The sequence below is a fragment of the Somniosus microcephalus genome, chromosome 26 (assembly GCF_052327205.1).
Source record: "Somniosus microcephalus isolate GS21.2 chromosome 26, FLI_Smic_1.0, whole genome shotgun sequence".
Lineage (NCBI taxonomy): Eukaryota > Metazoa > Chordata > Chondrichthyes > Squaliformes > Somniosidae > Somniosus > Somniosus microcephalus.
The window spans coordinates 311,746-324,671 of record NC_141012.1 but is presented as its reverse complement, the minus strand read 5'-3'; the positions used below and the strand labels follow the sequence as shown (position 1 = coordinate 324,671).

Sequence of the window (12,926 nt, the reverse complement as noted above, 5' to 3'; positions counted from 1 at the left end):
CTCATGTGTGTCTGTAGTCAGTGGAATGTTTGGAATTAGATATGCTGTTACATACTCAAGTCCACTTTGTAAGCCTATGGAAAATGTAGGTTTACACTGGTTGCTTAACTTAAACTGTGAGCGCAGAACTAAAGGATATGAGTATAAAATGGCCACGCCTCCAGTCAGATAAAAGATAAAAAGAAATTTCATCCCTAGACTAGAGGATTTGTGTAAAATGTTCCCATCAAAAACAATTACTGTTCTACAAAGTTAGAAAGAAACAAACTTGCATTTAATATCTTTCACATTCTCAGGAAGTCTTAAAAAGCCTCACAGCCAATAATGACTTTTGAAGTGAAGGCACTGTTGTTTGCAAACAAACATGGCAGCCAATTTGTGCACAGCAAGGTCCCACAGAGCAAGTGAGATAAACAATCAGTTCATCTCTTTTGGTGACGTTTGGTTGAGAAAGAAGTGTTGTAAAACTCACTCCTCTTTTGCAAACACTGCCATGGGAACTTTAATGTCCGCCTGAACAGGCAGACAGGAGCTCAGTTTAACATCTTGGGCGTGACCTTTGGTGCAGAGCATAAGATAAATATTTGAATATATTCTAGACATGTAACAGGAATTTTACTCACTGAATTACCTTCAAAATTCAGGGAGAGAGCTCACAGTTTTCCCTTCTTGGACATGTTACCACTAGTATTCTTCATCTTCAAACAATTTAATAAGTTGGGAAAAGTCTTTTCAATTTTGAGAGAAAGTTTTGAATGTAGTTCAGACAGAAAGGATAGTGATTGACGCTTTTTTACTGAGGTAGCAACAGACGCTACCTAGAAACTGGTTTGCACCAGCCTGTTGGCCTGAAATGTTATCTGTCAGCTTCGATGAGCAGATGGGATTGTTTGGGGGAAAATCAGGTTCCAAAAAATGATGGGTTTTGGTTTAGCCAAAGTATGATAGTGCTGTAAATGTATTGTCACTGCCTCTCAGTACATGCTTGTTAATACATAGGAGAGTATGAAACAGCAATGTCTGATTACTGTGTGCAAGTCTGCAGTCTCATGTTAGAGCACAAATAATGAGTCAGTAACTGAACAAAAATACTCAATTGGAGCAATTAAGCAATTTCTCTGGGCCTTTCATTAATTGTTAGACTCTGGTTGGATGGAGTTCAGTAACATACCTTATGAAAGATGGATTGTGACACTGAAGTACTGGCATCAATAATTATTGTTGCAATTTTGTCATCTCGAATTTCCTTCAGAAGTGGCGTTGAATCCTGACTTCGATCCAACATTCGGACCGACAAAGTGTCCTTGGAAATGAGAAATTGGCGCAATAGCTTCTCCAAATTCAAAAGGCCTGCAGCAAAATTAGGGAGTGAGATGTTTCCCAGAACAAATCAATATGCACAGCCACATCTAAAATGTATCAGAATGAATTATCTTTCTGGGCTCCTCGGCAGGGAGTTTTACCTGTAAGGCTTCAGTTAAAAAAAATAAAACCCTAACATCATAATTGGTCAAGCTTTTGATGAAAAATGTTGGAAAATACAAATGCCTGATTGCCAGAGAGATGAATTAAAATGTCAGAGAAGAGCATATCAAGACGAAGGAAAGGAAAGTCTTGCACTCTTGTGCAATTGTATAAGTCATCAGCCTTCTCTCTCCATACCAAACATGTCGCTATCTGTTGTTTAGTCATGTTGAATCTGCTCATTTCCTTTCTAAATGCTTTAATTTTGTCCTTTTCACTGACATGCACATGAGAGAAACAGTGGAACTGACACACGCAGAGTTCCCATGCAAAGACACGCACGAAGGCCCTAACATTGACACATGCATCAGAGAGCATTTAACATTGACACATGCATGAGGGCACCAACATTGAAACTTGCATCAGAAAGGTAGCATGCAAGGTAAAAGCAGAAATTGAAAAAAAAGAGAATTTGCACATTGTCCAACAATCAAGTACCACAAATGTGGCATGAAAGAAATCCAACTGTACTTCAATAAACCAAACAATTCAGCTCAATCTTACAATTATGTGGATAAGATGAGGTAATACAGCATGAATAATAAGAAAAAATAGGAATGCAAGTATTTACTCAACAGAAAGACAATATAGGGCGTAGATGAACATAGACATAGGGCTTCAGCTTTTTCAGGTGCTACAGTCCATCGACATGTTGATTGATTCAAACTATCTAACACGAACAGTGGGACCAAAATGAAGGAAGGAAGTTTCAGGTACACACACTGGGAGCAATTTACAACCGCTGGCCACTCATTTTTCAATTGAAAAATGGGTGGCTGGCAGCTGATAATCGGAGGATAGGCTTCTGTCCCGCCCCATTGACACCCAAGACCTGCCCTGTTCCACAAAAATACTATGGCCACATTGACCCCACTCTGGGATTGGCTCCCCTCCCCAGGCCTGGATCAGTGGGTGCCAGTCGATTTCCCGCCCTCCCACATCTGGCCAGCTGCAGTGTGGCGCTCGTTTGACACCTGCACCTTGCTGGTACCATTCGGTTCGGTTCCCCCAATGCCGGCTTCAGTCCGCTGACCCTGATCCATTTCCCCAGAACTATCCTTCCATCCTCAAGCTAACTTTAAAACAATAACAGAAAATGCTGGAAATATACAACAGGTCTGTCAGGATCTGTAAAGAGAAAAGGCAGGTTACTGTTTCAGGTGGAGACCCAAGATTAACCTGTCTTTTCTCTTTACCGATGTTGTATATTTCCAGCATTTTTGTTTTTTGATGTCCATTATTTGTTTACTTTGCAATCTGGTTTCTTCCGAATCCTTCGGCCAACACAGAGGCATCTCAAGATCTCAGATTTTGCTGGAAATATCTTCTCACATTTATATCACTCTATAAATGCCACTGACTAACTAGAAGACACAGGATGTGTAAACACTGTTATACAAGGTGTAATAACCAGAGCGACTGCAGCTGTTTTATGCTGGATCCTCTAGACCAAAAAATAGTAAGGTCAGGCCTTTGATTAGGGGTCTGGTGAAAGGGCAGTGTTGGAGCTGAGCACTTAGGTCATGACCTTCATCCCATGACGCATCCCCAGGTGGGAACCTGTCAAATCTGAAGTGCCAGAGACTGGCAAAGAAACACAAGTTTGTGCTCCCAGGAAAGAGATATAGACAGATTAGGGGAATAGACAGAGAAGCGGCAGATATAATTCATTGTGGATAAGCATGAGGTAATACACCATGGGACAGGATTTTAACTTGAAGGTTGGTGGGGAGCAGGGCGGCGGGTGGGGAGGGGGGTGGTGGGTGGGGTGGGGGCGCAGTGGTGCTGGATTGCGGTCGGGAAACCCGGGAGCTCGGGTTTCCCTCAGGCCCAGCGAATTTAACGGCAGGGCTTTCTTTCCCCCCCACAGCCCGATTGAGAGGCTGACTGGCTGTCGGGCGGGTAGGCCTGCAGCCAGGGAGCAGAGGCGAGGGAAGGAATCAGAGGCTGGGATTGGGGGGAGTGGTCAGGAGGCTGGGATCAAGGTGTGTCGGAAGGCCAGGATCGAAGGGGGTCGGAGATCAGGTGGGTGGTGGAGGGGGCGTGGGGGGCAGTGGTGCTGGTGTTGGAAGGCCATAATTCTGTGGAAGAAACAAGTGAGGGGAAAGCAAAACCAAGCTGATCTTAAAGAGGAGATTCAGGAGTTTACTGCTGGGAAGTGGTTCAGGTTCAAAGTCTCTGTGATGATGTGATCCAATGACCATCAGGAATCAAGGCAGATTCATCTCTCTCTCTAATACCGGGTTACACTTCAATAGGCTCATGAGGGTTATTGTGTCTTTTTACCACAAACACTTTGTCCAGAGCTTGTTGCCATGTATGTGAGCTCTCCAAATACCACAAACATTCTCTTGAAGAAGGGTTCGGTGCTGCCTTTCGTGCAGAGCTTGACGGCGGTCTGCATCATGCACATGATCACTCCAGCAGTGGGGTCGGAAGGCCTGGATTGGAGTGGATCGGCACAAACTACTGTGCAAAACAGGCGGGACATTGGTGTCAGGAGATGCAAACTATTTTCGGGTTGTGGCTTTATTTGAATGCTGCCAGTGAGCTGCATTGCACCAAGTGCGATCCAATGGCAGATCCCTGGATCTGGGAGGGCACAAAATGGGCCAACTGACAGGTCAGGCCTGGGGAGGCCGGGGGGGGTGGGCAGGGGGGAGGGGATAGGGGGGTGTCGAGCACGGAGGTTGTTGGACATGGACCGGACCTACGGCTCCTCCTGGATCCATAAACCAGCAGTGGTTCCTTTCATATCCCACAATGTGCAACTTTGAGCTGCTCGCCATCAGAAACAAGCAGGCAGTAGCTTAGCTTTTCCAGGCCTGTTTGCAAACAGCATCAGGAGGGCACCCACCCCATCAATGGACTGCCCCCCCCCCCGCCCGGCCCCCTGTCACCGTTCTTCAGGTGAGAAGTCGGTTGAAAACCAACCAAATTGGCCGAGGAGCCTCGTTCTATTCTGTGAACTGGTCTGATGGTCTGATTTTTTCCAATGTTCAGATAACCAGCTAGTTTGCATATTCTGCAACTTATTCCAAGTGGTGGTGGATAGATATCCTAGATCTCAGCTTTGCATCTTCTGAGTGAAATGAGGATAAAATTCGAGGTCAGTGAGCAATACCCTAATAGTACAAATAAACCACAAACAGTGAGCTCCTTAACACCAACACACATTCCAAAATGATTAATACTCAGAACAGCGCTCAAAGGACCGAGAGTCCACCTACTCTAATTAAACACTCTACAGTTCAGTTTGAAAATCCCTGGGGCAAGCTTTAGCCCTGTTGTTCATGTAATTACAATGCCTGAAATTAATTCTAAACGAATTTCACTTTTTGTGAAGGGTGCAGACAGTCACTCACAAGGGTAGAAATGTGAGTGAATGATAATCTTTCTGCGATCTTACACTAGGATAGATTTGGGATATGGTGCAGTGAGGGAGTGTTAATTTATTCAGTCACTGACCGGTTAGGCAAACATGATTAGCTACTGAGGGGTTACAATGCAGTGAGAGGGTCAACTTGTCATTTCCTCTGCTCTCCCAAACCTCTAAAGCAGCCCCTCACACTTGTCTCTTCAAAGCAATGATCAGCTGCCTGCCTTTCCCCTCTCCTCGCTGTTCCATTGTTACACTGGTATTCATGAGCAACACACAGCGAGACACCAGTGGCTTGCCCCTGACCAATCTACTTTTACACCTTCAATGACTGATCTCATTTCTGACTGCACGTCAGCAAGTGAACTAAAATTTAGCAGAAATTTCCTTCAAACATTGGGTAGAAGAAGTTGTTTTAAAGAGGGATCTTTCACCCGGGTGTTAGAGTGTTTGAGATAGCTAAGATTCTTATTTTCACATGCAGTGATTGCCTTTGCTGTTCTTACATTCAGCTTTGGCACAGATCAGACATGCCATGGTCCTGTTGAAGAAGTTTAAGACGCTGGCAATAGCCAAGCTGATGTCCGTGTTACTTGGGTGCAGATTTAATGCTGTGAACCTCAAATACTGCAATTTAGGAATTTCTTCAGCGGCTACTTTCACATGAGGGACCTGCATCAAAGAAGAGAGAAGCCGGTCAGAGTGATGAACAAATTACATTAAACAGCTAATTGGTCACCTATAGAACACTGTAGTATTCAGTTTCCTCTCTTATGTTGGACACACCCAAATCATTTAATTCCCACCAGTGGGTACTCCCTTCAGGTGAGTAGAATGTTCCCTTTATCCAATTGATTTTAATGCATACTGGTTAACAGAGCCAATGGCCTGTAATTTGCGGTCAGGAGCAAAGCAAAGGTGTTCGCCGCCGGCCCCGAAGAAAGCTGCCCACAGAGATGGCGAGAAGTTTGGCTTTTTCGACGTTCAATTGAGATCAGTGTAGTTTAGTGGAAATTTCATAGCGTGATCTGCTGTGACGTCAACAAGTAGCTAATTAGAATGCAGAATTCTCAAAGACAGTGAACCAGGAAGTGAAGAAGCTCCTTTTATTCTGACTTTTTAAAAATGTCATATGGAGCAAAACAAAGATTGAGTCTCTCACATGAAATAATTATGAACAGACTTTTAAAAAATATAGGCTGGAATTTTCCCCTAAAAACACGGGTGGGTTTGGAGCGTGGGGGCAGTTAAATTGTTAAAAATGGGATTCCCGACCTGATCCCGCCTCCAACCCACCCACTTCCAGTTTTAACGGGGGGGGGGGTGGCGGGGGGGGGGTGGTGACGGGTGACCAACCCGCTCCCAGGAAGCAGTACCTCAATTTAAATATTGTAATGATGCTGGTAGCCTCTTTTTTCACCTCCACTTTGTGTTTAACTGCCTGTGGACGGGTTTCACACAGTTTGTGAAACCCGACAGTTAAACTGAGGCGAGGACTGGTGCATCCAGGAGGTAAGCGGCTTTATAACTACCTCCTGGATTCAGGGCCCCTACCTAACCCATCCTCCGCGTTCAGAGACCCCACTATGAGTCCTCCGATCACCTTCCCAGGCCACCACCGCCCACCCCATCAATGATGCTGAGACTGGCCACAATCCTCCGGTGGCCAGCCCTGATCCTCTCTCCCCCCCCACCGCCACCCCCGCCTGCCCCCCGTCAACCCTCCGCGACCCTGACCCCCCCCCCGTCAATCCCCGACTTAGCCCATGCCGATCCTCCAAACCCTTCCCGATCCCCGATCCCCTGCTGATCCTCCAACCCCCTCTGGATCCCAGACCATGCCGACCCCGCAAATCGAATTTTCTGTGCTGCCTGCGTTACTTTGAACGGGTGGGGGTTGATCGCGCATTGCAATCCTTGTGCCAGTTTTTGGGGACAATCGAAATTTTAACCCTTTAAATGAGCTAAGCAGCAGAGAAGCTAGATCAGTTTTCAAGTTGTGGCATATTTCCCAGCGTAAGAAGTGAGCTTTTTTACGACTATGGAGGCAATTCTAACTGCACGTCTGTCATTAAACAACCTTGGTCAACAAGGGAAGTGAGAGATAGTATATAACTAAAAGAAAAGGCTTATACGAAGGCAGTAGTGATCCTGCGGACTGGGAGTGATATGAAGAACAGCAAAGGGATGCAAAGAAAGTGATTAGAGCTGCAAAAAGGGAATACGACAAAAGCTTGCAAAGGATATCAAGGACAATACTAAAGGTTTTTACAAGTATATTAAGAGAAAGAGAGTGGCTAAGAGTAATGTGGGCCCCTTAATGACAGGCACAGGTGATATTGTAATTGGAAATCGGAAAATGGCAGACTTACTAAATACCTACTTTGTATGGGTCTTCACAGTAGAGGATGAGGATAAAGTACCAGAGATACAAGGAAAGTTAAATATAAATCAATGGAAGGAACTAACTAGATTCAATATAAGTTAAAAGGATTGTAATGGAGACACTAATGAGATTAAAGATTGACAAATTCCCAGGACCTGATGGTTTGCACTCCGGGATATTAAATAAAGTCGGTAAACAATCCCTCCTCAGTCTCTCGACCTGTATGCAGTCTTTAACATGGTTGACCACACCATCCTCTTACAACGCCTCTCCACCGTGGTTCAGCTGGGTGGCACTGCACGCGCCTGGTTCCATTCTTATCTATCCAGTCGCAGCCTGAGAATGCCTGCAATGGCTCCTCTTCCCGCTCCTGCACCATTACCTATGGTGTCCCCCAAGGATCTATCCTTACCCCCAGCTCCTATTTCTCATCTACATGCTGCCCCTCAGTGATATCATCCGAAAACACAATGTCAGGTTCCACATGTACGCTGACGACACCCAGCTCTACCTCACCACCACCTCTGTCAACCCCTACACTGCCTCTGATTTGTCATGCTGCTTTTCTGATATCCAATATTGGATGAGCAGAAATTTCCTCCAATTAAATATTGGGAAGACCGAAGCCATTGGGCTGAATTTTCCGTGGTGATAGCGGGTGTGATCGGTGGCGGGTCAGGTGGGAAAGTTGTTCTTTTTGACAGCGGGTCGGGAACCTGCTGTCATCTTGCTCCCACGTGCCTTTCCCACAGGCGCGTCTGTCATTGTGGAGCCAACCCGACCTGCAGCGACTGGGGACCCAATTGAAATCATTATGAGGTACTTTACAGGCACTTAAGAGCCTTTTCCCCCATACTTTTTAATTTTTCCTGCATGGCCACAGGATTCACACAGCTCGGGAAACACATCTGTCAACCTGAGGCGGGAGTTCCGTGGCCATTGCTCCAGCTGATTAGATGACAGCATGGAAAACAAACCCAAATAAAAACTTGTAGATTACATCAGCTAACAGATTGATGGAGATTCTGTTCTACTTGAAAAGCTACTGGTAAATGTTAATTCAGAAATTCCTGAAAGAGTGTAAGTGCTGAAAGCTCCCATCCTACCCTGGATGGTGAGGGAAATACATTTTTCACTGGCCATTCTTGGCTGTTGCCTTCCAACTGACCAGTAATTGCAGTGAATTGGTCTGCAGTATAAAAAATGACATTAACCATTTAAATACATTTTTGTGTCATTTCTGGTCAGGTTTTTTTCACAGTATACTGTGATTGTCCAGTTACACATTAAATCAAGTCATCAACCGCAACAATTTCATTCTCATCACTTACTCCACTGGTTCAATTTGCTTTCAGTCCCTGAATATGACTAATTACATTTTTCAGTCTGAGACTTTAGGGTGAATTTCTGCAGAGGTTCTCTCACTTGTCCATTGTTAACTTCAATGGAAGAGCTGCAGAAATCCCAGAAACACATTGTAAGCACCACTTGCACTGTTTGTCAGGGATTCTGCAGCGCTTTCGCTGAACTTGCATAAGATTGTAAATCCACCCCTTTACAACTACATTTAAAATCTGCTTAATTTTATGTATTACTTATACACGCACCTTTTATTTGTACCAGTTACTGATACAAAAGTCTATAGATTTGTGACTAAAGCACCAATAACTTCCCAATTAATGTACTTTTTAAATTATGTTCTTGATTGTATTTGTAGATGGAGTCATATTAGTTAATGATAATATTATTTAAATATTTTTTTGTCACTCATATATAACTTTTATTATATTATTGTGCAGTAAGAATTCAACACCCACTATGTTAGATTAAACTTAAAATTTAATGTGGCCATGGTCCCTTTAAGGATCTCGGCTGAAAACGCGTCATGAATGACGTCACCAGACCCGCTCCATCTAATTGGGCCGGGTAACGCGCTGGGCGGGCTTAATAGGCCCCATTAAGGTAAGTTCATTTTCTACAGCGGAATGAAGCCAGCAGTGGGGTCGCGATCTGCCACGGGCACCGCCTGCACCAGACTAGCCAAGATAAGGAAAACTCCGGCCATTGTCTTTGGTCCCCACCATAAACTCCATTACCCAGTTACCGACTTCATCCCTCTCCCTGGCCACTGTTAAAGGCAGACCGTTCGCAACCTTGGCATCCTATGAGCTGAGCTTCCGAGCCCATCACCTCTCCATCACCAAGACTGCCTACTTCCACATCTGTAATATCGCCCATCTCCGCCCCTGCCTCAGCTCAACAGCTGCGGAAACCCTCATCCATGCCTTTGTTACCTCTAGACTCGACTATTCCAACGCTCACCTGGCTGCCCTCCCACCTTCCTTAAACTTGAGCTCATCCAAACTGCTTCCCATATCCTAACTTGCACCAAATCTCGTTCACCCATCACCCCTGTGCTCGCTGACCTACATTGGCTCCCAGTCCACTAACGTCTCAATTTTAAAATTTTCATCCTTGTGTTCAAATCCCTCCATGGCCTCACCCCTCCCTATCTCTGTAATCTCCTCCAGCCCTACAACCCCCCGAGATAGCTGCGCTCCTCCAATTCTGGCCTCTTGCACAACCGCTCAACCATTGGTGGCTGTGCCTTCAGCTGCCTGGGTCCCAAGCTCTGGAATTCCCTCCCTAATCTCTCTGCCTCTCTACTTCTCTCTCCTCCTTTAAGTCACTCCTTAAAACCTACCTCTTTGACCAAGCTTTAGCGTATCTGTCCTTGTCTGGCTCCTGACAAAGTTTGTCTGATTATGCTCTTGTGAAGCGCCTTGGGACATTTTTACTATGTTAAAGGCATTATATAAATGCAAGTTGTTGTTGTTGAGATAGATAGATTTTTGTTGGGTCAGGGATATGGAGCAAAGGCGGTTAAATGGAATTGAGGAACAGATCAGCCATGATCTGATTGAATGGCAGAGCAGGCTGAATGGCCTCCTCCTGTTGTGTTCCTATGAGCAGTTGTATTGGATATCACCTGTTTATTATAAATATCAATGTTACCTCTTTCTCGCCGCAGATGTGGCTGATAATAGAGGCTGATGCTGGACTTGAAGAAGGGCCCAGGATTGCCACAACCCCCTTTGGGAGAATCTGACAAGCTGCAGAAAAGAGAGATTTCAGTTAAAAGTCAGTCACTCTGGTAGCACAGCCACTGGCTAACTGCTTACAGTTCCAGGACTGTCATCAGCTAAACACAGAATTCTGCACTCCCATCTCTTCAAAGGAATTTTAAATATATATATTCCAAAAGGAACAATATATTGCGACACTTTAAACTCAAGATATAATCACAATACAATATATGAACGTTTTCATTTCATGTTTGAAATTGATTAAAAAAAATAATTTCTTAAATTTTTATAAACTTTAAGATTAGTCTTCTCTTGCCTGGAAATTTCCTTTTCAGGACCACAACAAGACTTCCTCCATCAGGGAGGGCTGGAAGCAGAATGAAGGGAGAGTCATTTCACAGGAACTAGTGAATGCGCAACAGAGCACAAGTTCCCTGAGCAAAACCAAGGTTAAACCAAGGGGTAAAAGGGAAAACCTGCAGTGGCTGGAGTTATAAAGGAAGATGGTTGTGGTTTTTGGAGACCAATCATCGCAGCCCCAGGACATCGCTGCAGGTGTTCCTCGGAAATGTCCTAGGCCCAGCCACCTTCGACTGCTTCATCAATGATCTCTCCTCCATCATAAGGTCAGGGGTGTGGCTGTTTACTGATGGTTCTACAGCATTCAGCTCCATTCGCAACCCTTCCAACAATGAAGCAGCCCAAGCCACCCTACAGTAGGACCTAGGTAACAACCAGACTTGGGTTGACATGTGGCAGATAACATGGGGTGACATGTGGCAGATAACATGGGGTGACATGTGGATGATAAAATGTATGCCACATAAGTGCCGGTGTTTTTCCCAGCTGGTGTTATTAGGCTGGCCGGTGAATCCATTTCCCATCTTATAGGGTGGGGGAGGACAGGATGTATCCAAGTTCGTATTTACTGATGGTCTCGGGAGCCTTATATACCAGGCAGCTGATAAGATCAGGAATAGATTTATTAGTGAATTTTCTGTTGATTGAAGTGAGAGATGTCAATCTTCAGGAATTAAACATTCTTCCACTTTGTTGCACCCATTATCAGCATCACATCTGCCTACAGATGGCACCAGGAAAGGACAAGGTGATTAATCAAAATGGACCCTATCAAAATGTTGCCTATTAAGACAATAAATGGAATAAAAAGGGTAAAACAGCAAATCCTGGAAATCTGAAATAGAAACAGAAAATGTTGGAATTACACAGATTAGTCAGCATCAGTGATGGGAAGAGACATGTTATGATATTTTGGGGATGTACCCTACATCAGCAATTCTGATGAATTACAGATCTGAAATATCATAATCTGTCTTTTCTCTTTACAGATGCTGACAAGACTGCGATGTATTTTTTGCACTTTCTGCTCTTATTTTAATAATCAGGTAAGTAGGATCCATTTGTGTTAAGAGTCACATTGCAGCTAAATAAAGATAGAGTTTTCATTAATATCTTGACATTCTTTACTCATTGTATTCAAGGCTGAAAAAAGTCCAACACTAAGAACATAAGTGACAGAGTTAATGCTTTCAATGATTTTTTGATCTGCATTTTAGGGCATGGGAACAAAGTATCCCTGTGTTATCAGCCTGTGAAGTAGCCCATTATTCTGGTCCCTTTTACAGTCCTGTACCACACCAACATACAATGCTGGACATTTTTATGATACTAACACATGTAAAGTTAGGAGTGTGATGGAATATTCTCCACTTGCCTGGATGAGTGCAGCTCCAACAACACTCAAGAAGCTCGACATCATCCAGGACAAAGCAGCTGACGTAATAAAACTCACTACACACTTGGTTTGAGCATAAAGCAAGGCTTTAATCAACTTGTTTCAGAACATGGAGGTCTAGTTGTACTTCACTAGTTCCTGTCTTACAAAATGTCCCTGGAAAGCTGGGCCCACACCCGAGTATTTATACTCCTTGGACGGTGCCACCAGCTGGCCGTCCAGCGTTATTTCATGAGTAGTTTCTTGATGATAACAACAGAAAATGCCTGCCTAAAAGACTGCGGCTATTCGTGGTCTGCCTAATCCGTTAAGAGGAAGTCGTCGGACTTCTAAATCTTTTAGGCAGGAAGAATGTTATAAATCTCATCATCATCAAGAAACTACTCATGAAATAACGCTGGACGGCCAGCTGGTGGCGCCGTCCAAGGAGTATAAATACTTGGGCGTGGGCCCAGCTTTCCAGGACATTTTGTAAGACAAGGAACTAGTGAAGTACAACTAGACCTCCATGTTCTGAAACAAGTTGATTAAATTGATGTAATAAAACTTACTACACACTTGGTTTGAGCATAAAGCAAGACTGTTGGAACCCAGAAGAATAGGCTTGTCATTAGGGGCTGTCATTATTCCCATTTGTCTCCAGATAATAGGTAGAGTGCTCCTGGCTGGACAAGCAGCAGGAAGCTTACCAGAGCTCTATGTTGGTAGGCTGCACGGTTTTAGTTGGTTAAGCTCCAGCAATAACCCTGGGCACACTAAGCCTGGCCTCTCGCCAATCTGCACCCTAACTATCAG

The 12,926-nt window shown here is 44.4% G+C and overlaps 1 protein-coding gene across 1 annotated transcript in view; it reads right to left on the bottom strand.

Moving 5' to 3' along the window:
• Nucleotides 1-12,926, bottom strand: part of LOC147100180 (glutamate receptor ionotropic, kainate 4-like) — a 336,084-nt gene that overhangs the window by 215,896 nt on the left and 107,262 nt on the right. The window contains exons 4-5 of the mRNA XM_085967594.1: nt 10,305-10,402; nt 5,410-5,575 (exon numbers count right to left, since the gene is read on the bottom strand). Coding sequence (XP_085823720.1) covers nt 5,410-5,575; nt 10,305-10,402 — 264 coding nt within the window. The remainder of the gene's footprint in view (nt 1-5,409; nt 5,576-10,304; nt 10,403-12,926) is intronic.